The sequence below is a fragment of the Triturus cristatus genome, chromosome 8, assembly GCF_964204655.1.
Source record: "Triturus cristatus chromosome 8, aTriCri1.1, whole genome shotgun sequence".
Lineage (NCBI taxonomy): Eukaryota > Metazoa > Chordata > Amphibia > Caudata > Salamandridae > Triturus > Triturus cristatus.
The window spans coordinates 298,653,817-298,678,351 of record NC_140591.1 but is presented as its reverse complement, the minus strand read 5'-3'; the positions used below and the strand labels follow the sequence as shown (position 1 = coordinate 298,678,351).

The window sequence follows — 24,535 nt, the reverse complement described above, 5'->3', positions numbered from 1 at the left end:
GACTCCTGGTGGCCTCCCGCCCTGGGCACCGCACCCAAACCGACAGACCATGCACGCAACCTGGGCTTCCTCCTTGACTCCTCCCTCTCCATGACCAGGCAAGTCAACGTCGTCTCCTCGGCGTGCTTCAACATCCTACGCATGCTACGGAAGATCTTCTGGTGGATCCCCACCGAGACCAGGAAGACCGTCACCCAGGCCCTCGTCACCAGCCGACTGGACTACGGCAACGCCCTCTACGCCGGTACCACCGCCAAGCTCCAGAAGAGACTCCAGCGGATCCAGAACGCCTCAGCCAGACTCATCCTCGACATCCCACGAACCAGCCACATCTCCGGACATCTGAGAGACCTTCACTGGCTCCCCGTCAACAAAAGAATCACCTTCCGCCTCCTCACCCACGCACACAAAGCCCTACACGACCAAGGCCCGAGCTACCTCAACAGCCGAGTCAACTTCCACGCTCCCAAACGCCACCTCCGATCAGCCAACCACGCCCTCGCCGCCGTCCCCCGCATCCGAAGAGCGACTACAGGAGGAAGGTCCTTCTCCTACCTGGCCGCCAAGACCTGGAACTCCCTCCCGACCGACCTGCGCCTGACCCAAGACCACCTCTCCTTCAGGAAGAAGCTGAAGACCTGGCTGTTCGAGCAGTAGCGGCACCCCCCCCTCCCCCCCCCCCAGCGCCTTGAGACCCTACGGGTATGTAGCGCGCTTTACAAGTGTCACTGATTGATTGATTGATTATAATCTTAGACGGTTATGGTAACTATGGTTTGGCTTTATCGAAACATGTCGTGTAAGGTGTCTAACACTGTGGAATAATACCCCCATGCCATTTCTGGACATGAGAATATTATTCCCCCCTTCTAGAGGGAAAGACATGTTAAAATCATACTTCAACTGTTAGCCTCTGACCAAAGCCTCAGCATCACAAAATGGATGCTGCTGCCACGACACAAGTCTGACCTCCTGCAGCTGGGAGTGATCCCAGCCAGGGAGGCCTGGACAATAGGTTTCCTGCTTGGGGAGGTGCTAGCACCTCCCCAGACAGCCTTTAGTGTATTGGGGCAGGGTGGGCTGAAAGGAATGAGACATGCCTGGGGCACACAAGGTGTTCCTTGCATAGTCCAGTTCAAACCGGCGCTGGGGCACTCCAGCCCCAGCTCTGGCGCGAAACTGGACAAAGGGAAGTGGGTGTAACCACCCCCTCCCAGGTCCCACCCATAAGGCGTGACCTAGCAGGTATCCCAGCCCCCCAGATTAGTATAAGAGTGGGAGTTGGGCCTCAAGACTTTGGATTATCCTGAACCTGCAAAACTGAACAGAAACTCTGGACCTTCGACATTCGACGAAAGAAGAAGACTGAAGAATCTCCCTTGTAGCCAAGGAGTGGCTACCCTGTGCAAACAGGCACCATCAAGAGACTACCCTTTGCTTTGCGACCGTTCTACGAGGAACCGACTGCAGAGCCCGACCAGAGCCTTGACTTCCAGACTTCTCCGACCCTCATCCACATCTGCAGCAGAGCTGAGATCCGTGGAGGCGACGAGAGACGTGGGACCGGCTACCTGGGAAAAGTGGCTAGTAACTTACAGCGCAGCTTCTGAGGTACCCTCGAAGTTGTGCACCGGGGATTGAGAAGCCCCAACCCCAAGCACCATCTGCACCGAAGATCAGCCCCCCACACTCCACGAGTCCTGCGTGGGGCCCTTCAGCATTTTCCTGCTTGCCGCGTCTGTCCGGTTGCTTGCCCGCTGGCTAGTGGCCTCTGTGACGACGCACCCTGAAATCTTCTGCGCTGGTTTGGCTCCTCCAGACTGGCTCCCGCTTCTCTGCAAAGAAGAAGCACCCCAGACCTTCCTGGTCTGCACCAGAAGCAAGTCCTTTGTTCTTCGTGGGTTCCGCTTGCCAAGGCTTGGTGAGTCCTAGTCCAACTTCGACACCGCCGACAGCAAGAGCCTTCGTGGGACAGCTCGCCTCCTGGTCCTGGTCGTCCTCGACGCTTCCTGGTCCTTCTGGCTGCAGCGACAAGCTTCACCTTCACCTGCAACTCTTCACGACATCGCCTGGTTCCTTCCTGGTTCCACGTGGTCACTGGCTAGTGACCTTGACTCTGTCCCTTCTGCTTGCAGGTTTCTTCTCTTCTTGATCCCAGCCTTGGGATCCACCGGACACTCTTCACTGACTGCCCGTCAGCATCTTTCTTCAGGCATCCATAGGAGTCGACGACGAAAACGACGCATCTTCACCCCTATGCACCCGCAGCCTGTGGGCTAGGTAACTTGGGTACTCCGGTGCTCATCAGGATAGTGACTATCCTAGTGTCTAGTTTTCAAGTCTCAACTTCCTAGCTACTCCGGAAGTGTCCTAAATCTACCGTTTTCTAAACTGTACTATTGCTATTGACTTTTACGCATTACGCGTGAGTGTTTCCACTCTGCACACAAATCCCGTGGGCCTCCCACTTCCTAACTAACGCTAGTGTAGGGTAGCCCCAGCGATTCCCTAGGCCTAGGCCTACTCTATTTCCGTGACAGTGGTTCTTATACCACTTACTTAGTATATGGTTTGCGTGGCCCCTAGGGCCTAACTGTATTACTTACCTGTGTGACTTAATGTATGCATAAATAAGACTGTGTTGTACTTACCTCTAATCTCATAAAGAGTGCTGAGGGTTTGCTTAGAATAAATACACTTATAGCTGGTCTATAAGGTTGACTTTACAACCAATCACCATAAGGGTATTTGGACTGATATAAGGTGTACACTATAACTAGTGACATCATACATCAGGCCAACTTCTCACAGATGTTTTTACATATTTAATTGTATAAAGTATAATCTAGTGAATGAAATAATGCCTTTCCAACAACACAGCATGCAGAAAACATCTGCATCTGCATATGCTTCCACCCTACATTTACAACCAGAAATGTATCCTGGTGATCTGTCTAAAAGCCACTGTACACTACTTGAAATGAAGACCTACTGTCTAGAGACTAGTTTTTCTCAATAATCCTGCTATATGCATCAACTCACCATATCGATCAGGAAGTACCCCAATTCTGGAAGACTAAACGGACTGCTTGAAAGAAGAAGAAATGGCCAAGTCTGTCTGATGAACTTCTCTAACATTTTTTGGAGTTAGGGTATTGATGGTACCATAGGCACTACTTTTAGGGTATCGGTGCTAGTGGCCATACTATTGTAGGATTAAGGAATATGCCATTCAACAGCTCCCCAAGATAAGAATGCAAAGTAAGAAACAAACTGACCATCTGAGTTTAGAAGAAAACTCCTTAAAGTTGTGCTACAGGCTTGGGCTATTCTTACCAAATGGCTTTCTAACACCCCCCATATCATTTTGTTGGCGTTAGACTAGCTAAATAAATGCAGTCTTCATCTGCCGATTTTTTCCCATTACTCCACATGTAGATGCTCTTGGCGACTCTGCCAAATACTCCTCAGGACGTATGACACATATAATATTTTATCGATTCAAACTTCAATGTAAAAATGTGTTCAATGTAACAGAAATACCAACTTTAAATGCAGCGGTTAGTTTCACCATCAACTGGCCATTTCACAATTTTTCCTCTACCAGGTCAGTTTTTTTGTGTTAACAGAATAGCTCAAAGCATTTTTGGATGCAGCGCATGACATTTTCAGCGTAATCCAGCTGTACTACGCCATCGGCAAGTAACATGATGGGTATTGGGCCCTCTCCTAGCTTGGAGACATGCAAGTAAAGTTCAGAGAGGGTTTTGCCTGTGTCAATCTGAACAGATTAAATAATTCAGGCGCCAGGACACAACCTTGTCTGACTCTTGTGGGGATTCTGAAGGCCTGTGTACATTCCCCTTTAGGGCCTCATTTTACCCTAGTTATGTTGTTGCTGTGTAATTTGATCAAGATGTTCAGCAATTGTCACTTTGTCAGGTAAGCCATATTTCTTATGTGTGTTCCACAGGCCTGGTCCATTGAAAGCATTTTTTAGAAAAATAAAGATCATGTATATTAGTGTGTTTCTCAGTAGAACGTATTTGCAGCATATACAATGCAACCTCATTACTTGATCGCTTGTCCTTTGCCCCTTTCAGGAGCCTGCTTGAGGATGCGTGATCCACCCTGTACCCATCCATATTTCCAGCCATGAAAGTAGTAGTCTGCTGAAAATCTTGCCCACTCCATCTTAAAGTGAGATAGGCAGTTGTTAGTCAGATTGTTTCTTTGCCCTTTCTTGTGGATGGGTACATTGAGAACGGTCATTCATGAGGCAGGTCCTACCTTGTGGAGCCAGATGGATTTGAATGCAAATGTTAAGGCAGGGCACCACTTAGCATAGTTGTTCTGGTACGAATCTGAAGGTACTTTATCCGGGCCGAGTGTTTTCATTGGTTTTTTAATATGGATAACTTCATAGACCTTACCCAAATTAAGATCTTGCTACCGAGCATCGGGGGACCTAACCCCAGTTGTAAACAATGGGGAAAGTATTCATGAGTGAACTGTCCTCGAGAACATCTGTTGAGTTGGGAAATTACTAGTATAAGGTAATAAAGCAGTGGAATCAGTCCTCAGCGGCTATATTAGAGTCTAGGTGTTTTAGAAGGCCCTCGAAACTCTAACTCACTTGCTCTCAGAATCTTTTGGTGTCCTTTGGATTAAATTAGACCCGGCAGGCTTCCTTGGCCGAAGGCAAAGCTGGTCTTCTTAAACTTGATTACATGCTTGTAGTTCTTTTTTATTTGTGAAAGGTGCTTTTTCCCATCTCTAATAGCATGTCTGTTATTGAGTGCGGTTTCAAGGGCTCTCTTGAGCTTGTAGCATTCTCCATCTAACCATTGGAGGGGAGAGCATTGTAATGCATTTTTACAGTCATTGATTATATCATGCCATACATTGGCTATTGCAGCTAGAAGAACCTCAAGGTCACTGTATCCCCTAGAGAACATGTGATACTTAAGTAGAGATGTGAGATAATGCTCCTACTGTTTGAGTGCTGATAAGTTTGGGGATGTTCGGCGCTTGTATCTCCAAAGCACATGTTTGCTCTTGAGGCTGAGGCCGACTTTACTGTGGGGGAGCTGCCGCAGCCTGATTGGCAGGTCTGACCCACTAGCAGAAAGGATAACAGTAGTAGGAGTGGACTGTGGTCTCTTTTCAGTCTGTACTCCACCAACATGTCAGTGAGCAAATGCCAATCTTCTATGTTCAATACAAAATGATCTATTAAGCTTTTGCGATTACCTGATCTGAAAGTACATTGCGCTGGTGAGTCTGATGGAGTGCAACCATTTAAAGGATGCAGGATTGCAAATATTAATAGGGGGCTCAGTTGTTCCGCTTTCTTGCTTGCAATACAGCAAGCATAGTTGGGCAGCAGAATGCCCTATGCAAGGTCTTCTTCCAGTACAGTCCACTCGAGTAGAAACTGGTGCAAATTGGTGTTAACATCACCACAAAAATGAATATGTTATTAGTCTGACCCCTGAAATGTTGGGCTGCTCAGTGAGCCATGTCATGTTCGCAATGCATGTTATCAATAAGCAACTCAAGGGTACTAAAGACGTACAAAAGTTCATTAGCAGTGCCAGGCATATGTATATATTCAAAATGTCTAGAGCCCAATTGATCTTTTTTTAGCTTTAGGTGTTGGATGCTATTGCTTACTGCAGATAGGGCAATGCAGCATAGGTTTAAAGTCCGGTAGAAGCCCACACAATGATTCTTTTCAGCCTTTTTTTGTCTGTTTTAAGGCTAAATGACTGTAGGATATAGAGCCATAACAATTGGTACTCTCTGTTGCCCAGGTTTTCTTGAAAACTGCAAATATCGTGTTTTGTTTTTATAGAAGTGGTCCAGTCCTTGACCCCCACCTTCTTTCTAAGATCTGTTATGTTCCAGCTTAGGATTCTCAGATTTAGTTCTTTTTGGTTTTATGTAGACCTTGGAAATGTTGCTGAAGCCTAGGGGTGTGTACTAGGAGGCACTGAGTGCAGTATTGTGGTCAACTGAACCCACTAGACATAATCTGGGTCCGGTTAACTGTTTAGAGGCAGATGTGAAGGAAAAGCTGATGGCCTTATTTCTGAACTACTTGCATGACTCAGAATGAATCTGATTTTGGTAAATTCGTCTTTATTAAGGAGCCCGGTTGAAGGGCCGCAAGTGGCTTTAAGGGCCAATTGGATGTGTGGTAATTGATAACCAGTTTCTGCAAGCCTGTGCTTCAGTAAAATGGAAGGATAAGGCTCAACTCTTGCCTCCGTCACAACGATGCCCCAGGATGCCAGGTCATCTGCCTGGCCCAGAATTTGATATGCAAGTTGTCTGTTAAACCAGAAGCCCATGTGAATTATCTTCCCTGTAATATAGTTGACGCAGCACATATCATTGAAGGGGGAAATGGTCTTTCCTACGTGGGCTGAACCACACGTGCAGTTTCCCCGCAAGCTAACCCACGATTGCCTTAATCACGCATATCCCTCAACCACGCATATCCGTGGTAAAGGCAGTGCACGGTCTAGCTGTCCGGAATAGCTGGGAGACTGACTGGATGCATCGGACAGGACACGTCCGAACAGGAAGCAGACAGGAACGTGGGGCTGTGGCCGAGAGGGCTTTTATTTTTTTCAGGGGGGGTGGGGGTTTTAGGGATGAGGGAAGGTTTTAGGGCTCAGGGTTGGGTTTCGCTTTAGGTCTCAGGGTGGGCTTGGCAGGGGTGGGGTAATTTCTGGAAGGGGCCAGAGTTTAGAGTTTTAAGACTCAGGGCGGGGGAGGAGGTTGGGCTAGTTTTAAGGGCTGGGTTTGGGGGAGCTTAGTGGTGAGGGAATGTTTTAGGAGGTTTGGGTAGTTTTCAATGCAGAGCAAGCGTATGTTTTAGGCCTCAGGGGGGTCAGGGTAGTTTTTTTTTTTTTTTTTTAAAAAGAGGACAATGTTTTAGGGCCCGGAAGTTATCCGATTATCTTGAGTACATGCATCTATTGAGGAAATCACTTTTACCCCTGTATTGATGGGTTGGATGGAAGACAGAATGACCTCCTCAGGCTCTATGATCGAGCGAAAGGACACAGTTTTGGCTAGATCACCGAACCGTTCAGTTGTTTGTGTGAGTTCTGGTTACAGGTTTATTCTCTGGTTGGTTTCTGCTTGGTTGTGACAGGCAATGTTTTGTCATGGGGTTTGCTTTTTGTGGTTGGAAGAATTCGGGGCAGAAGCATGAAGGATGGCCTGCTAAGGAGCGATCGGATTTTTGGTTGAATCTTACTTGTCATAGATTGAGGAGCATCCATGGGTTCGTCTGCTAAAATACTTAAAGATAAATTGGGACAGGTCCTTGGCCCCACCGAGAAGGAGAATTGGGCTAAGGATGGAACAAATTGTAATTTTAGCCTGACTACTCTTCATCCAATTTAAATATTTTCATGCCGTATACTGCATATCTAAAAGAATATGAATGATGGGAAGAAGTGCAATTTCTAATTCTCTTAAATGTAAAATACAGACGGGTACTTTTTCACACAGGGTTGGAATGCCCAGTCTCCAAACTTTTTGTACTCCAATATACACATTGCAAGGAAAGTCGATTGGAACATCAATGACGAAAGACCCAAAACAGCAATACGTGGAATCATGCCAGACAGGGATGGTTAAAAGGGGACACAAAAGTTAGTATTAATTGCTTTGTTTAGGCGAAAAGAGACATCATCACCTGATACTGGCGCTCAGACCCTCTGTTTGGCTATGAGGTATATATCTGTGCGCCATAGTAGAAAAGAGAATTTATAAAGCAAAACAGACAACTTATAAATGAAAGGGGTGCCCCCCCCCCACCCTCCCCCGGAACCTTGTCAAGATTTGGAGGTCATAGTGGGATCGCTACCAATTGGTGCAGCCAAGAAAATGAATGTGTCTAGTTGATGCTGATACGCTAATACGTTTGTGTGAGCTGTATTGCTTGATTCAGAATTAAATCATGTTGCTTTTGCTTATGTATATGGAAAAGCATTAAAGAGAATTATTAAAACAAAAAGTTACTAATAATAAAAAGCCATCATTCACTTTTGCCGCTGTTAGCTGTAATCACAATTAATGCGTGCTCTTTGAGAAGGGTCTTAGTTTAGTTTCTCACTCTACAGTGCAGATCCAGATTAGGCTAAAATTCAATTTACTTAAACAGGAATTGTTCACTGAAGCTCGGTTTATTAAGTCATCTTTCACAAAATGAAGTGGAAGCTTAGACACTAAAATATAGACACAGGTATCGTTTTAACTGCCTGTGAATGCATTTGGAAATGGACTTTTAATACAGAAAGTGAACATTTTGTTTTAAGAAACTAATCAGTAATTATATTTTGTGACACAGGGATATGTAAACTTATATGGAATGAGTGTTTTGTTGCATTAAAAACTGACATATGATAGGGCCAAGCTGGTAACTGCAAACAAACAAAATACACATATAATACCTGGATAAAAGACAGGCACGCTGGGACCTCATACTTTAAAGACTTATGTTTTAATACTAACCTCTTGAATTCCAAGGCACAGATAATATAAGCTGTCTGGTGCATAAGCCTCGCCGTTGGGTCTTCTAACTTGATTGACAAAATCTGCCAATCCAAAATTTAGATCATTGGGAGCATGCAAAAGCAGGTCCTCTTTTAATTTCACAGACTTTGCTGAAAAACATAATAAATCAAAGAGTTGGAATAAAAATAAAAAATCCAAATGTGTATGTATAAAAAAACATAGGTAATTCCATAAAAAAAATATATATATATATATATATATATATATATATATTTGTATAGCTTATTGTAACAAACATTGTCATTGCAACAGCAAAAACAGTCGCCCTGGAGAACAGCCGCCACATAGTGCATCGTTATATAGGCAGCAGTGATTCCATATGAGACAGGCAGTACAAATGAGATAAAGCATCACATTACAATATGTAAGTAAGCAAAAACTTTATTTGATTTTTCTTGAAAATCACAAAAATATACAGATAACATACATAATTTAGTTAAAGGGAATAGTGCTTCTATGACAAACTGATGAAAATAGAGCAATAAAAAGCTAAAACGGACAAAGCGTGTGTGTGTGTGTATATATATATATATATATATATAAATAAATAAAAATAACAAATACTGACATTCACTGCTCATTAATAACCCCCGATAAAAAAACGAGTAAAAAAAAACAGATGGTAGGTGATTTTGGCAATTTAAGAATAAGAAAAGCTGGCCTAACTTGTTTGAAATCCATTGTAAAAAGAAGTGGGTGTATGCATTTATAACGTAAGTGATTAAATCTAGGGCATATCAGAGAAAAAAAAACACGGCGGAAGAAGGTCTGAAACTTTGCACCAAGACCCCTTGGGTAACAGAAGCTGATTAAACATGTTAAACCTAAAATATGTTAACAGCCTGCGATGATGGGTAGACATTTCCGGGAGTAAATAGGGCCCCATTCCAGGGACAGTTTTTACCATGATAAAATGACGCACAGAGCGTTTGTGAAGGGACGCGGACTAACGTTCCACAGCCACCCATTCATAAAAATGCCAGTTTTAATCATGGTATGTCTTGCCTAACTATTCCAGCTGGATCAGTAAACAACTCGGGCAGCCCAGAGAATTAAAAGTGCACCTAATATAAGCAAACCAGGGAATGCTCAACATGCCGTCCATGGCCATACAGTCGCGGATGATGAGCCTATTAAGAGACAAATCCTCTTCCACTCAGACAGACAACCAATATAATAGGGGCCACAAGAGAATCAAATCGGTTATGTACCCTAGTCCTACTCCCTCGTGAAGCATCTCAGAGGGGGTACTTCGCTGGTACTTTGAGAAGGCTTCTTAGGAAAGCATTTTCTGCAACCTGGAGCTTTGGACAGGGCACATAGCCCCAAATTTCAGCCAGAAAAGGCCAGCGAAATGCACTTGGCCTTAAAAACTATAAGCATCGCCTTGACATTGGCATGACCCATACGCCTTGCCAATAGACCAAACCCATTGACGGCCCATTTAAACCTCATGCCATTTTTCTTTAAAAGAGGTTGCCAGGAGAGTTTGGAATCCAAAAGGATCCCTAAATACGAAAAGTGATCAACCCTGGAAATTGAACAGCCCTTGACTGTATAACTTTTGGATCTCATATTCTGGGGGCCCACCACCGTAATATGGGATTTAAGATCATTAGTGGTAAGGTCAAGAACATCCATATAAATGATAAAAGATCTAGCAGACGCTGCAGACCCATAGCTGTTCGAGACATGAGGACTGCGTCGTCTGTGTATAAAAAAAACCAGGAAGACGGCCCCCTACAGTCGGGACATCCACTCCAAGATCCAGCAAGGCAGTGTCCAGGCCATTCATGTAAAGAGTGAAGAGAAAGGGTGCCAGGTGCACCCCTGGCTCACCCCTCTTTTCAACTCCAGGGGCATTGTGCATTCCATCTCCAGCCCATACCTAACAGACGTGGAAAGCCCTTCATGCAAAGAATACAAAATGGACAGCAGGGCCAGTCCGACCATCATGGTCCCAAGCGCAGCCCATAGCTTAGCTCTGTTGACACGCTCAAAGGCTGAGCTTAGGTTCATGAAGGCCAAGTAGACTGCCCCCTCCCTCGCCTTGGTATATTAGAGGTTGGCATGAAAAGATTCAGGGTGTGATCCACAGTGCCCAGTCCAGCCTTAAACCCACACTGGACTTCTGAAAGGATGTTCTTATCAGTCGCTCAGGTGGACAAGCGGTGCAGCAGGACCCTTCTCAACACCCTGACCTCACTGTCCAGCAACGAAATGTGGCGATAAGAAGCTGGGTCAGCCATACAGCCCTTCTTAAAGATTGGGGCGATGATGGAATGTTTCCAACCAGAGGAGAGCCTCCCTCTAATGGTCGCATTGAAGTGCTGCATGAGCAAGGGGGCCCAGAAATCCACTGCTGATTTAAATAAATCGCCGGGAAAGCCGCCAGTGCCCGGAGCCTTACCCTCTGGCAAGGACATAATGGCTTTCCTTACCTCCTCCCATTGCAAGCAAAGATCTTGTGGAGCCCCACCTCTGACAAAGGGTCATCAGCGGAATCAAGGTAATAAATTGCCCCAAAATGATCCCGCCACGCCTGAGGAGAAAAGGTCAAGACCTGTCCGCTTACTTGATCAGAAGCAAAAATGGGATGGTTCATGACCCTCCAGAACTTGTCAGAATCTCCAAAAACATAGGCTCTTATCAGCTTGTCTCGGAGCTCCTCCTTGAGAGATTTCTTCCTTTCACAACGAGCCACACGATAGCAAACTCAGGCCCTCCTGACTTTCACTTGATCACAAGGCTGCCTGAGCAGGGTGACCATAAGTACTCTGTGGGCCTTAATACAAGCCTTGTCAAACCATCTACTAGGCGGTGCTGGCTGAACTGTTTGAGGGGCAGTAAGGGTAGACTTAATAAAGCCAGTAATATTAGCAAAGGCAGCCAGAATATTGGAATCTAGGGCCCCATCGTCTAAACAGATGCTTAATCCTCATAGCAGGTGGAAATTAAGTAAAGATAGAAATCCACTGGAACCACCTTGGCCCATTTGAGCCTTCATTCCTGGGAAGCATGATGAACCAGTTCCTAAAAAACAGGGCACAGGATCGGGCTCACTCACAAACCATCTGAACGAGGCCAAGAAAGGGTTATGATCGCTCAAGGGGTGAAAAACACCACAATACAATACACCAACATTGACTGTGCGTTATATTCATGTCGGTTGACCACCTTGCCCAAGAGATGTGCAAGGATTTGCATCAGTAACAGCAGGGTGGGAGGGTGGAGGGGGGCATCCTCCAACAGGTCAAGTCCATAATAACTTTGCCACCGTCCCCAGACAGTGCGGAATTTCTGGGGGGCAACCACTACAATCATAAGTAACCTTTTCCATCCTTGAACGGTGGGAACTTCAGCTACCCCTCATCGCCTAGCCACATCTCATTTAGCAACTACCAGGCCTAGGGCACTAAAGAGGAATTGGGATCGTGGTGCATCAACATCGTTTGAGATACCCAGTAGGACATATTTGAGATCTGTCGGGATTGAGATCTCCAGGACCGAACTAAGCTCTTCTATGATCACGTTCCAGTACACTTGGATGTTGTGATATGGTGTGTATAAAGTTGCGCCTGGCACTCTGACATCGAAGTCATCTCGTAGTCCCCGCTCTCCCCACTGTGTGAAGTCTAACTCTAATGCGTCCTAGGGTGATGGCCATTATAGCCTGACTGCGCCTCATCCAATATAAAATTCTGCATAGGATATACTACAATAGAGTCACCTCCCAAACTCTTCCAATTCTCTTGCGTTCCGTTCCCAGCGCTCCCGGAGTCAACCAGGGCTATCAGGCATATTATTGCTCAGTATAAGTTAATAAATCCTCTGGGTAACCCAATGTTCAAAAACGTCAATGCAAGATAAAGTGCTCTTTCTTTGTCTTTAATTTTTTCTTCTTCACATAAATTCAGATGTCTTCCATCAATCCTGTAGCCAACACGAGTTTCGTCATTCGGTATATAAACCACTTACTTCATCAGGGCTACAAAACGAAATTGTACACTAGAATTACATGTAGTAAGTATTTGCCTATAGTACAAAATCCAGTGTCTCCCACATCTAACATGTATATAGGTATTCCAAAAGAAGATGGAATGCATCGCTAGATCCCAGACCTATAGCAGGTTAGTAGCGTAACCATATCTAAAGTCACGTCACGCATGTGTGCATCATTAGTTATTGTACATCGATGGAATCAGAAAAGGGACAAAGAGTAGTCCCACCACGCGTTGATAAACATGCTGTACTCTAAATTGTGCAATATTATTGTGAATTCAAATGGATCCTCGAAAAGTGAAGAATAATCACACCTCATGTAACAAGGCACATGACATGCTGTTATTTGCAGTCACACCCTAGTGCAACCTTATAACCCTAGAGGCTATTCTCATTCAAAAGTCTTCTATTTTTAGCTCACCTGTTGGTAAGTCCTCACACTGCAATATTCTGTAGTTATATACTCTTTAAAATCTTCTAATGTCTTCGTAAACCTAGTCGTAAGCAGACAGTAACTATAAACGCCAACTCTCAAAATGTCCTGAATTTATCTATAATATCTTGTAAATCACCAATATTGAAATAGTTGCAATGCTCCTCTTCATATGTGTATTTAGGCTCCAACAGTAAGAAGAACAATCATTCTGTAATCTGAAACAGCAATATTATACAATTTGGATAGTCCTCTAAATAATACTATCCCTCCTCGTGTATGATATTGGATCACAGCCTAACAAAGTAAAGACGTTCAATCAGCATATCCAAAACCTCTGTCAAATCACAAGGTAATTTTACCCTAAATAGATGACCACAAAGACATAGAAACTGTTTACTGCAGGGACTTTGTAAATAAGACACATTGTATACGTTCAATTAGCAAAAATAGTCACAACTCTGGTATCATGATCAGTAACACATACAGAGATAGAGCATGCAAAAACAAGCTTACTGATAGTCTAGTATCTCATTATTGCTACCATAGAGTAGAACTCGGTGGTGCATATAGCAGGCAAATGCATATTAGAGTAACCGCTAACAAAATACCGGCTCCGTTGTCTTCACCAAGAGGAGAGTACTCCTACCGTGTGCACAAACCAGCGTACTGGTCCGGCGCCATCTTGTGTTGGGTATATATACTTACCGCGTACCAGACTTATTAGAATACGACTCCGCATGAAATGAAACGTAGTGAGACAAGATATTAATTTTACAATCCACGTTAATTATTCTAACTGGTCCCCAAACCATAAGTATCAAAATGACAAACCTGTGGCATACGGCCCATTTACGGACTAGCCTCATAATTAACCAATATAGCGATCAATGTTATCGTACTCCTTATCACATAGAAACTCTACCCTATAAATCTGTTTCCAAAAAGGTAGCCATCTCAGGGTGTGCCAACACGGAGTACAGTCACATATTAAGAACCGCCGTCCGATCCCATATATTTTAAGATCCTTTGAGTATTAATTAAACAAATCTGATTATCAGCAATCGTAAGTTTGAAAACAATACAAGTCGGATTCTGCCTTCCACAACTATTCAGTCAGGTGGCCATCTTCGAGTCCGTCAAAATATTAGGCTCTCATAAAGGCATCAGCTAATTCATGAACAAATGGTTCTTCACATGTATTCCATATCCCAATCTAGCTAATCATAAGTACCCACTGCCATATAGAACTAATATAAATAGTTTTCTTAAAAAGTGAGATTAAGAAAGGTTATATATTAATAGAAAAGAGTGAAAGCACTCCCATATATTCAAAGGTATACCCATAAGAATTGTTAGTAATTTCACAATTCCATTGTCAGTTAAATACAGAATGATCTCATATGAGCTAGGACATAATCACTTATTAGCTCCTATTTCAGGTTAGCCATAGTTGGTTTTGCGCATGTATACACAGTTTACAAACGAAGAAATTTGAGAAAGTAGAGAAAACACATGAATATCCATGTTAAGACTGTAAATATACTAACACAATAACAAATAAAGAGTAGTGACCCGTCAAGCATTCTTGACTATGTAGTAACCAGAAAATATTGCATTCCCTGATCCCTTTTCAGACCCTTTCCCACTACACATAGATCCATAATCCAAGGATATTCAAGTTGTCGCAACTTAAGTTCTCAATTGCCTCCTCTAGCATCATTCACTACAGTTTGAATACCATGAAATCTAAAGCTCATGTGTTTGTCCTGAGCAGTACAATCTTTGGCATGTACCCCAATAGGCTATCTTGTTTTTTGCTGTTTACATGCTCTATAATGTTCAAATATACATTCTCTCATTGATCTAATAGTACTGCCCATATATCATATAACATTTACAAATGAGTCCATAAACAACATGCTTAGTGCTGCAATCATTGTGTGTCACAATTTCGTGTTCACATGAACTGTTGTATTTGAACTTGGTGATACTATCAATGGCCAGTCTCCACATACCGCAATAGCCACATTTATATGAGCCCCTGGCTCTCTTGTGTAGACGGGTCTCTTGAATCTTTGGTGTAGGATAACTTGGGTTTATCATGTTTCGTAGTGTTTTTCCTTTCCGAAATGTAATGTTGGGTTACAAACTGTTGAAGGGACTCGTCTGTTATTAATAATGACCAATGCCCATTAAGAATATTGTAAATTTTATTGGAAAAGGGATGATAATTTGTAATCAGATGTACAAGCTTTGTTTTATCTCTAAAGTCATTCAGCTCTATTTCCAGCTTGAACAATCCCATCTTTACTGTAACCACGAGAGAGAAACCTGTGTTCTCTATATCAGTCAGATTTTTTAAACTCCTTGTCCTCACTGCGATTTCTACGTGCTCTCAACATCTCACCAAAAAGAATTGAGTTTGACTTTTGGGATGTGAACTGTTTGCATGTAATAGGGAATTGCACGAGGTAGGCTTCCTATATATTCAGCTCTGTATTTTGCCTTCTTGGATGTATAATTCAACATCCATGAAAACCAGGTGCTCCTTGTTGTATTTCAACTTAAAGGACCTGTTATACATATTGCCATTCAAGAAATAAAAGAAATTCCTTTAGTTCAGGTTGACTCCCCGTCCGTATGACGATGTATCTTCCCCAGTAATAAATGTTACCATTCCATTTTAAACCACCAGGACCCCAGATGTACACTGCCTCAAACCAGCCCATGAATAGGTTGGCAAACCTGGAGCCCATCGTGGTCCCACATGATTGCTTGTACCATTCTCCATTGAATAAAAATACATTATTGTTCAAAATCATTTGTGACATGGTACCCAGCATTACAGAATGTTCCAGATATTCAACTGGCCTCCTATAAGAAAATGTCTCAGAGCCGTGAGACCATTCCAACGCGAGATATTAGTGTACAATGATACCACATCCAAAGACACAAGAGTCATACCAGGTTCCCATTTAACATCACTCAATATATTTATATTAGAATATATTTGGTAAATGTTTTATATGAAGGTAAATTGCACACATAAGGTCTAAGAAAAATGTCAACAAATTCAAAGAGTGCCTCTGTTAGACCACCTATCCCTGAAATTATGGGTCTATCAGGAGGGAAAGAAAATTATTTATGCACTTTCTGTAATGTATAAATGCATGGATATCTAGGTCGATCAATAGCCACGTAATGATATTCACCATCATTTAACAACCCTGATCCCTGCCGGTTCTTTAAGCAACTTTTTATGCGTTTGGTTGCTTCTGGGATTGAATTATGATTCAATTTCTCATACCACCTATTGTCATTCAGCTGTGTCTAAATCTCATTATCATATTCCAATCTATCCTTAACCACCATACACCCTCCTTTATCCACTTCTCTAATGATTATATTTTGATCAGAGGGTAGTATCTTCATAGCTTTCCATTCACGCTGTGTAAGATTACTCCTAGAGTGCGCTTTGTCTATGCTGAACTTTGGTCCCTCATTTATTAATATCAACTATTACTGCTTTATAGAATAAATCCAAATTGTTCCCACACAGTAATTGTAGAGTCCACTTGGATTTAGATTTCAAGCCACGGTCTTCACTTAAATCAGAACTCAATTATACCTTGTGAATGGCAATGGGATCATGTTCAGCTATAGACAGTAACACAGTCATGTCTAACATCCTGAATAGACAAGTCACCAAAGACTATCTTGCCCACAAGATTAATTTATTTTGGCATAGTAGTAAAATACTTCAACTCCAGGTGCTTGACAAATTTGTATATATCAATTTTCACATTGGAAATGTCACAACATTGCGGAGGACAGAAACTCATACCTTTTTGTAAAACCGAGATCATATCCTCTGACAATGTTTTACTCGAGAAGTTCATAACCTTAATATTTAAATTCTGGTCAACAGCTATTTGTTCTTGTTCCATGACCTGGTTTGCATCCCACTTTTTTCGCTGTTTTATGGGTTGGGCTGTAAAGTCTTCAGTGCTATCCTGGGATGTCCACCCTTTCGTAGCAAAAATCACACCACCGCAATAATGCCGGTGAACATTGCCCTAGGGAGGGGGTGATATGTATTTTGGAGGGCATACAGGAGTTGGTGTAGGGTAATCATTTTAAAAATGGATGCCCGTCCAACTAACAAGAGGGGAAGATCTTTCCACCGTACTGCATCTCTCTTAAAATTAGATACTACCTTTCCAATGTTGCAGTGGTGGAACACTTCTTGATGCAGTGTCATTAAAATACCAATATTTTTAAAACCCTCAGTAGTTACCTTCAAATTTCCCAGTAGGGGGGCCAGTCTTGTGCGGGCCATGGGAGATATAGCGTGGATTTATCCCAATTAATCTTATATCCTGAATGTCTCCCGTATTCCTCTATAGTTTGAAAGAGTGTATAGTCGTCATGGGCTCCGTTATGTGTGAAAGAACATCATCGGTATAGAGGGAAATCTTCTCTACGTCATTGTTGGGTGTAATTCGGAAGCCTCTGACCCTAGGGTGCGCTCGAATGGTGTATGCCAAGGATTCCACAGTAAGTGCAAAAAGGAGAGGGGGATAGGTGGCATCCCTGCCAGGTCCCTCTTCTAATGGGGAACCCCAGCCACAACCTCCCGTTTACCTGTACCGCTATTGGATAGCGGTATAGTTGCACCGTCCATTTACAAAATTTCAACCCAAATTTGATTAGCGTACTGTTTAAAAAACGTGCAATACACTGCATCAAAAGTTTGTTCCGCTTCTAACAACAGAAAGACATGTGGAGCTAAGTGGTCTTTGACCTCCATCAGCCAGTTATGTGTTCTTTGGAGATTAAACCTAGAAGCGCAACCAGGCATGAATCCGGACTGGTTATTGTGGGCGAGGGATGTGATGACCTTCAATAAACGTGTAGGGGCTCGAATTTAAACTTCAGTGTTTAATAGTGAGAAGAGGCGATACGATTTGCACCTATCTTTGGGTTTACCGTCCTAATGCAAAACAGTTATTGTGGCTGTCCGGAGGAAGATTACCTTTCTTGGCTGCATCTTGGTAAAGATTTAGCAGGTGGGGGTCCCATTAAATCTACGTAGAGATTATAAAATTTGGTGGGAATGCCTTTGGGGCCCGGGGTTTTACCTGTTCTTAGCTTAGACACAGCACCTTGCACTTCTGACAATGTTAGGTCACTCTCCAATCCCTCTACCGCTTCCTCCCCAAGCACTAGGATTCGAGTGGCGGTCAGATATTTGTCAATATCTGAGGAACTGCTAAGCGGGGGAACCTCATAGAATAATCTGCAATAGTCAGCAAACACCTGAATAATCTGTGCATCTGTGTTGTGAATTGCCCCATTGTCATCTACAATACTCTCCACACATCTGGCTTCCATTTCCTTTTTAGGTCGAGCCTATAGCAGCGCGCATGCGCTGCAATAGGAAAACGACCTCTCGCAGCTGACCAGGACTTTTCACAAGCTTGTGCTGGTGGCATTTTTCCCACCAATATTTCTATTGGTGTTTGCGTGCGTCTTCCTTAAAAGACAGCACGCAATTGGGTAAAGGCGGGTGCATGTCCCGCCTTTCCCAGCAAATGTAACCGCCCACGGCCTATGGCTTGCGGTTATGCGCAGAGCGTCATCTGTTTCCAATTATCGCGAATGCGAGACGCGTTCGCGTTGATTAGAAACAGATTATCCGGGAGGCACAGAGGTTGGGCTTAAGCAGCCTGGGACCAGCGTGTCAGTCATCAGCGTGTTTAGATGCACCGCAGGATCACTTGACGCCTGGGGCGCATAGATGCAGTGCAGGCTCACACAGCGCCTGCAGCGCTTAGATGCACCGCAGCCTCACACAGCCCCTGGGGTGTTTAGATGCACCGCAGGATCACATGACACCTGGGGCGCCTAGATGCTGTGCAGGCTCACACAGCACCTGGGGCGCTTAAGATTAACTGCAAGCTCATACCGCGCCTGCAGCACTTAGATGCACCGCAGCCTCACACAGCCCCTGGGGTATTTAGATGCACCGCAGGATCACATGACACCTGGGGCACCTAGATGCTGTGCCGGCTCACACAGCACCTGGGGCGCTTAAGATTAACCGCAAGCTCACACCGCGCCTGCAGCGCTTAGATGCACAGCAGGCTCACACAGCGCCTGCAGCGCTTAGATGCACAGCAGGCTCACACAGCGCCTGCAGCGCTTAGATGCACAGCAGGCTCACACAGCGCCTGCAGCGCTTAGATGCAGTGCAGGGTCGCATATCGCCTGCTGTGTAGATGCACCGCAGGGTCGCATAGAGCCTGCAGCGTTTAGAGGCAGTGCAGGGTCACACAGCGCCTGCAGCGCTTAGATGCACCGCAGGCTCACACAGCACCTGCACCGCTTAGTGGCAGTGCAGGGTCTCATAGTGCCTGCTGTTTAGAGGCGCCGCTGGGTCGCATAGCGCCTGCGGCATTTAGATGCAGTGCAGGGCCCATAAACTCCTGCAGCCACTTAGAACAGAAGCAAGTCGTTCTTTGGCAGAAGTTGTATGAGATGTATTTTTAAAAATACGTTTTACTACGTGCTTAGGCAGACCAGCCCTAGTCTTCAGCAACGCCAGGGCTCGCGTTTTTGAAACAACTTCCTCTGGGCCTACTCCGCCGGATGTTTTCCAATAACTGGGCCTCAAGAGCTTTAAAAAGCAACCGGGTTTGTTTAGAACTTAAGGCATTGGTAGGAGCACACGGACATTAAAAAATAATTAGGGTGTGACTCCCGAGTGTGCAGGTACAACACAACACTGCACTTCGGGGAATGTCCAAATCAATTCTTTTCAGACCTGTCACTCACGTTCGAAAAGTACAAAAAATATATACATCTTGGACGCACAGACCTTTACGTGTGAGGTTTGGTTAACAGGGACACAGATTGCAGACTACATTTTCAAAATCACTTGTGGAGCTTTATTATTATTATTATTTGTTTCTAAGCAGTCGACATTGTTTAAAAGTATCAATGAGATGGGGCTAGATTGTTTTCAACAATCCACTAGAACCATATATAACAACTAAAACCTGAAAGGGTGCAGAGGGATCTTTATCCGGTTATCACCAAGGGCATCATGGGAGGAGTGAAGAATGTAATAATATTATTTTGAGTTTTATATAGCGCTAGCTAGACCCGAAGGTATCCGTGCACTTTACATGTTACAGCACTGTCACAAATTGGTGATCATGGGTTTCCTAAGGCCGTGGGCTGGTGAGAGTGTATTGATCAGACAATGGGTTTCTGCTCATCGTGTTATCAGTACGCACTGCAGCATCTGGACCCACCCATCGTCTAGGAAACCCCTGCATCTCATTGGTGATAATAGAGTATGGAATAACCACCAAGTACCATCAACCCCTCCCCATCAGACCAGGAAATCCTACACAACCAGCGGCACCTCTGTATCTACAAACACACATACAGACTCCACCCATCTATTTTCTAGGGCAACTACATAATGCTTTCACCCAACAAACACATCTTTTGATGTATTCTATAATAGCGAGAAAGCAGCGTCCAAGTCACAAAATACACTGCGCACCTTTCCTCATCCGTATCATAGTCAAGACCCTGGATATTAGCAGGCACTCAGAATCTGAAAACCAAAGCGAGAGCATTCTAGGCAAAAGTAACTGCAAACAGACTTTGAACACACTGTCTGGCACCCTTAACGATGCTAAATCCTTAACCATTCAAAACTCATCTGAGCCTCTCCCACTATGACTTGTGCGCACTATCAGCAACCTTCTCTCGCCACCACGATCACCGAATAATGGCCCATCTTTATCAGCTAATGACTTCTAAATAAACTGAGAAGAAAAAAAATCTGCGCTATAAAACACACTTGCTACAATCATTACTCACCGCATGACCTGCATCTTTTACTCCCCTTTTACACCCCAACACAAACACTAACTCATGCCAACTATCATTGCCACAAATCAATTTTGACACCATCTAACCCCTTTCACACCAAAAAAATCTTCTTGCTCTCCCGTTCATGTTCTCTCTTTTCAGGTATTTCTTTTCAACTTTTTGCTTGCTTCTGGAAATTATCAAATATGATTAAAATCTGCAGTGTTTCAATTTTTAACCTTTGCTAATGCCAGTAGGTCTGACTTTAAAAGAATATTTTATAGTACGGTGAAGAATTACAAGTAGATCGTGCGGGAATGGATATGTATTTTTGTAGAATAATATTGGTACAGGTTAAAAGGTATTTGACAGTTCAACTGTCAAGCCAGACCTAAAAATGCATGTAGGTTATTGACTGCCTCCTCCCATCTTTGCTGCTGCTAGGGAACACCACCATCAAGACTCTAGTTATCTAAGACACTTTCATAACGTGGGTGAACCCTTGAAAGTTCAGCCTCATGCAGTAGGATAAATAAACAAAATGATCACAGCTGTGTGGAGCGCAGGCACATTTTTGTGAAAGCTTACTACTTCTGCCCAATCAAAACATCTACTCCTGACTTCCAACATATGCACAAAGCCAAAGCCCCTCTATAGGGATGCTCACATAATTGTCTGGCGACTGCTGCATTTCGAAGCCAGACCATAACAAGCATTTTATAGCCAATAGATCTTGCCTTTGGGACCTTATAAGTGTTTAGTCATGCAACAGTTGCTGTTGTTGCACCAAGGATATTGTGCTGCATAACTAAGTACTTATACGGTCCCAAAAGCGAGACCTATAGGCTATGCCAATGCTTGTTTACAAAGCCAGGCAAGGAGTTTCCCCGCCTTATCTTGAACCTCATACAGTCAGTGTAGCGTTACTAGTGTCAGCTTTTTGGCACTGTCCTGCTCCAGGTCACAGTACTCTTTTCGTAGGGTCTCTAACTGCTGAGAAATTAGTGTTAATATCGATAAAATCGGTCAATATGCACAATGATACACTCACATAGACGAACAAAATCACATCACTATTAGCAAATTCACCCAATTTAAAATCTCCATGTGGTCAGGCAGGCTCTGAGACATAGGCCTAGGGTTACCGACTGATAGGTCACAGGTAGGGTGGCACGTAGCTGGAAGACCAATGTGCGAACAGGAAACTCAGGTCAATCTCTAAGCACAGCGACACCACAATGGTCCAGGGAGATTGTCCCCAATAAAGCACACATGACTGGAGGGTTGCGCGCGTTCCCAAAACACCATAAAGTCAGATGCCACAAGAAGTTAGGAACACACAGTCAATCAGTACACAGCACACACAGTAAAACGCAGTGATCACGCACCCCTCATGCCAGATATCTGGACACTTTACCCACTGGCGACCACTGTGTCCACACAAGGTCGAAGTCAACCTACATTTGTTATCAGGGGTCTCATTTACAACTCCACAGACAAGGTCCGCATTCTTTGACCAAAAAGGATAATCGGATACCCAGAGAAGTGTATAAAAATGCTTTCAAATGGATTGTACTTTGCGACTGTACTCAGGCCTGCTTCTGCAACCATGCCTCAGCCAAAGTGTTTAATAAAACCAGCTGTTTCTATTTTGCCAAGGAAAATTCATATTTGATCATCACAAGGATCTGACATGCTAATAGACTGTCCTTCTAAGTGAAGGATTTGAACTCTAAGTGTTCCAACTTCTTAAACCCCCTCTTCTTTTTCTGGGATATCACGTTTTGAGACCTCTCTCTCAGCACAGTTTTACAAGCCTCTCATAATGTAACCCAAGAGATAACGGTGTCCACATTTTCCAGAACAAAGAGTTCAGTGTCAGCCCGAAGACCCCTTGCTACCTCCCTATCCTGCAGGTCCCAGGCATTAAGTCTCTGCCCAGTGTTTGGATGTCTAGCCTTTGCTCCCAGTTTAACCAGAAGAGGGGAATGGTCAGATAGGACCGGACTAAATTGTCGTCCTGCCCTACCTCGTCAGTAGATTCAAATATGTAGTCCAATCAAGAGTACGCTTTGTGGGCCCCTGAGAAGTATGAGTATTGAGTCTTGTGGGTTTTGGCAGTGCCATATATTGGATAGCCCAAACGCAGTAGCGAAACGGGCACGTGTGGTAGTGTGTGGAGTCCCTACACGCATTTCAGATCGATCAAGTGGTGTGTGCATTACACCATTGAAATCCCCCCATGATATGGATGGATGATGGTGTCTCCAAGAGGATATCTACCACTTTAGTCAAGGTAGGCACTGCAGCCGAGGCGGAGCATATACACATATCAAGGTGAACTGCTGTCTGCCCCACATGCCCCTAACCCCAGATATCTGCCCAGGGGGTCATTCCACCTGTGTGTCACCTCAAAAAGGGGGTGGGGTTGGGGGGGGGAATCATTGATCAATATTGCCACTCCTCAAGACCCAGAAGTGTAGCCTGCATGGGCCAAAGTGTTGTAAAATCCACAGCCTAGGAATCAACATTGGGTACCCTGCAATTGTGTGTAGGAAGCTGGTTCTCTATATTAGTGTACTAAAACGAAGTACACTGTGCAGAGAGTCCAGTGGTTCCCAAATTGGTTTATAGAGGCTAACGTAGATAATACGAACATTCTCTTTTGTGATAGTGTGGGCGAGCAGTTAGGCTTATCAGAAGGTAGTGTAGGAAGCTGGCTCTGTATACACTATACCAGAGTAAGGTATGATGTGCACAGAGTCCAGTGGATCCCCAGAGGCTTAAGTAGATCACACTAAAAGCTCCATTTGTGGTAGAGCAGTTAGGCTTATCAGAGGGCTGTGTTAAGCATTTCTTGTACACACTCAGGCAAGAAATGATTACAGACAGTCAAAGACCAATCCAAGACCAACTATTTTGTATAAAGAGTTATTACTTTGTTGTTTTATTTTTTACAACAAAGAGGAACTCATTTGCAGGCAGGCAACAGTTTAAAGAATAGCAGTAATACTTTTCAACATGCACTAGGAATTGTTTTGCAAGGCAGTAAGAATGCTTTAGTCATAGAAATACTTTTGTATTGTCAACCAGAAACAGTAGAACTTTGCATTTGTAAAAGATAGACTTTTAAATGCTATAGGAGTAAATGCAATGTAATCCTATGGGAGGAAACAGGTATATGCTTAAACAGGTAAGTAAGCGACTTACACTTCCAGTCCTCAGGGGTTGGGACCAACACTGTCCAGGGTTCAGTTTAAGGTAGGTACTACACCACCAGCAGCACTGGGGCAGCCGGGTGCAAAGGTCACTGGGCCCAATGGTAGTCAATGAAGACTGGGGCACTCACAAGGAAGCACTAAAGCTACACTATCAGTGGCACTGGGGCGGTAAGGTGCAGATCAGCATTGGGCGCCCAATGCAAACGAATGGAGAATCTTGGTCGCACAACAAGGCTGCAGGCTCGAGCCAGGATGAAGGTGACCTCTGCCGGACAGGTAAGTTGGGATGCAGGGCCAGGCCTGCCCACTGTTATCTGGGCTCCCCAAGGTCAGGGCTGTGGAAGCAGGGGTGCCTTTTGGTGCTGGATTTTCATTACCGGGGCTGGTC

The 24,535-nt window shown here is 44.1% G+C and overlaps 1 protein-coding gene across 1 annotated transcript in view; it reads right to left on the bottom strand.

Moving 5' to 3' along the window:
• ZMYM2 (zinc finger MYM-type containing 2) overlaps positions 1–24,535 on the bottom strand; it is a 1,132,334-nt gene that overhangs the window by 142,563 nt on the left and 965,236 nt on the right. Inside the window, exon 19 of the mRNA XM_085621554.1 lies at positions 8,536–8,687. Coding sequence (XP_085477680.1) covers positions 8,536–8,687 — 152 coding nt within the window. The remainder of the gene's footprint in view (positions 1–8,535; positions 8,688–24,535) is intronic.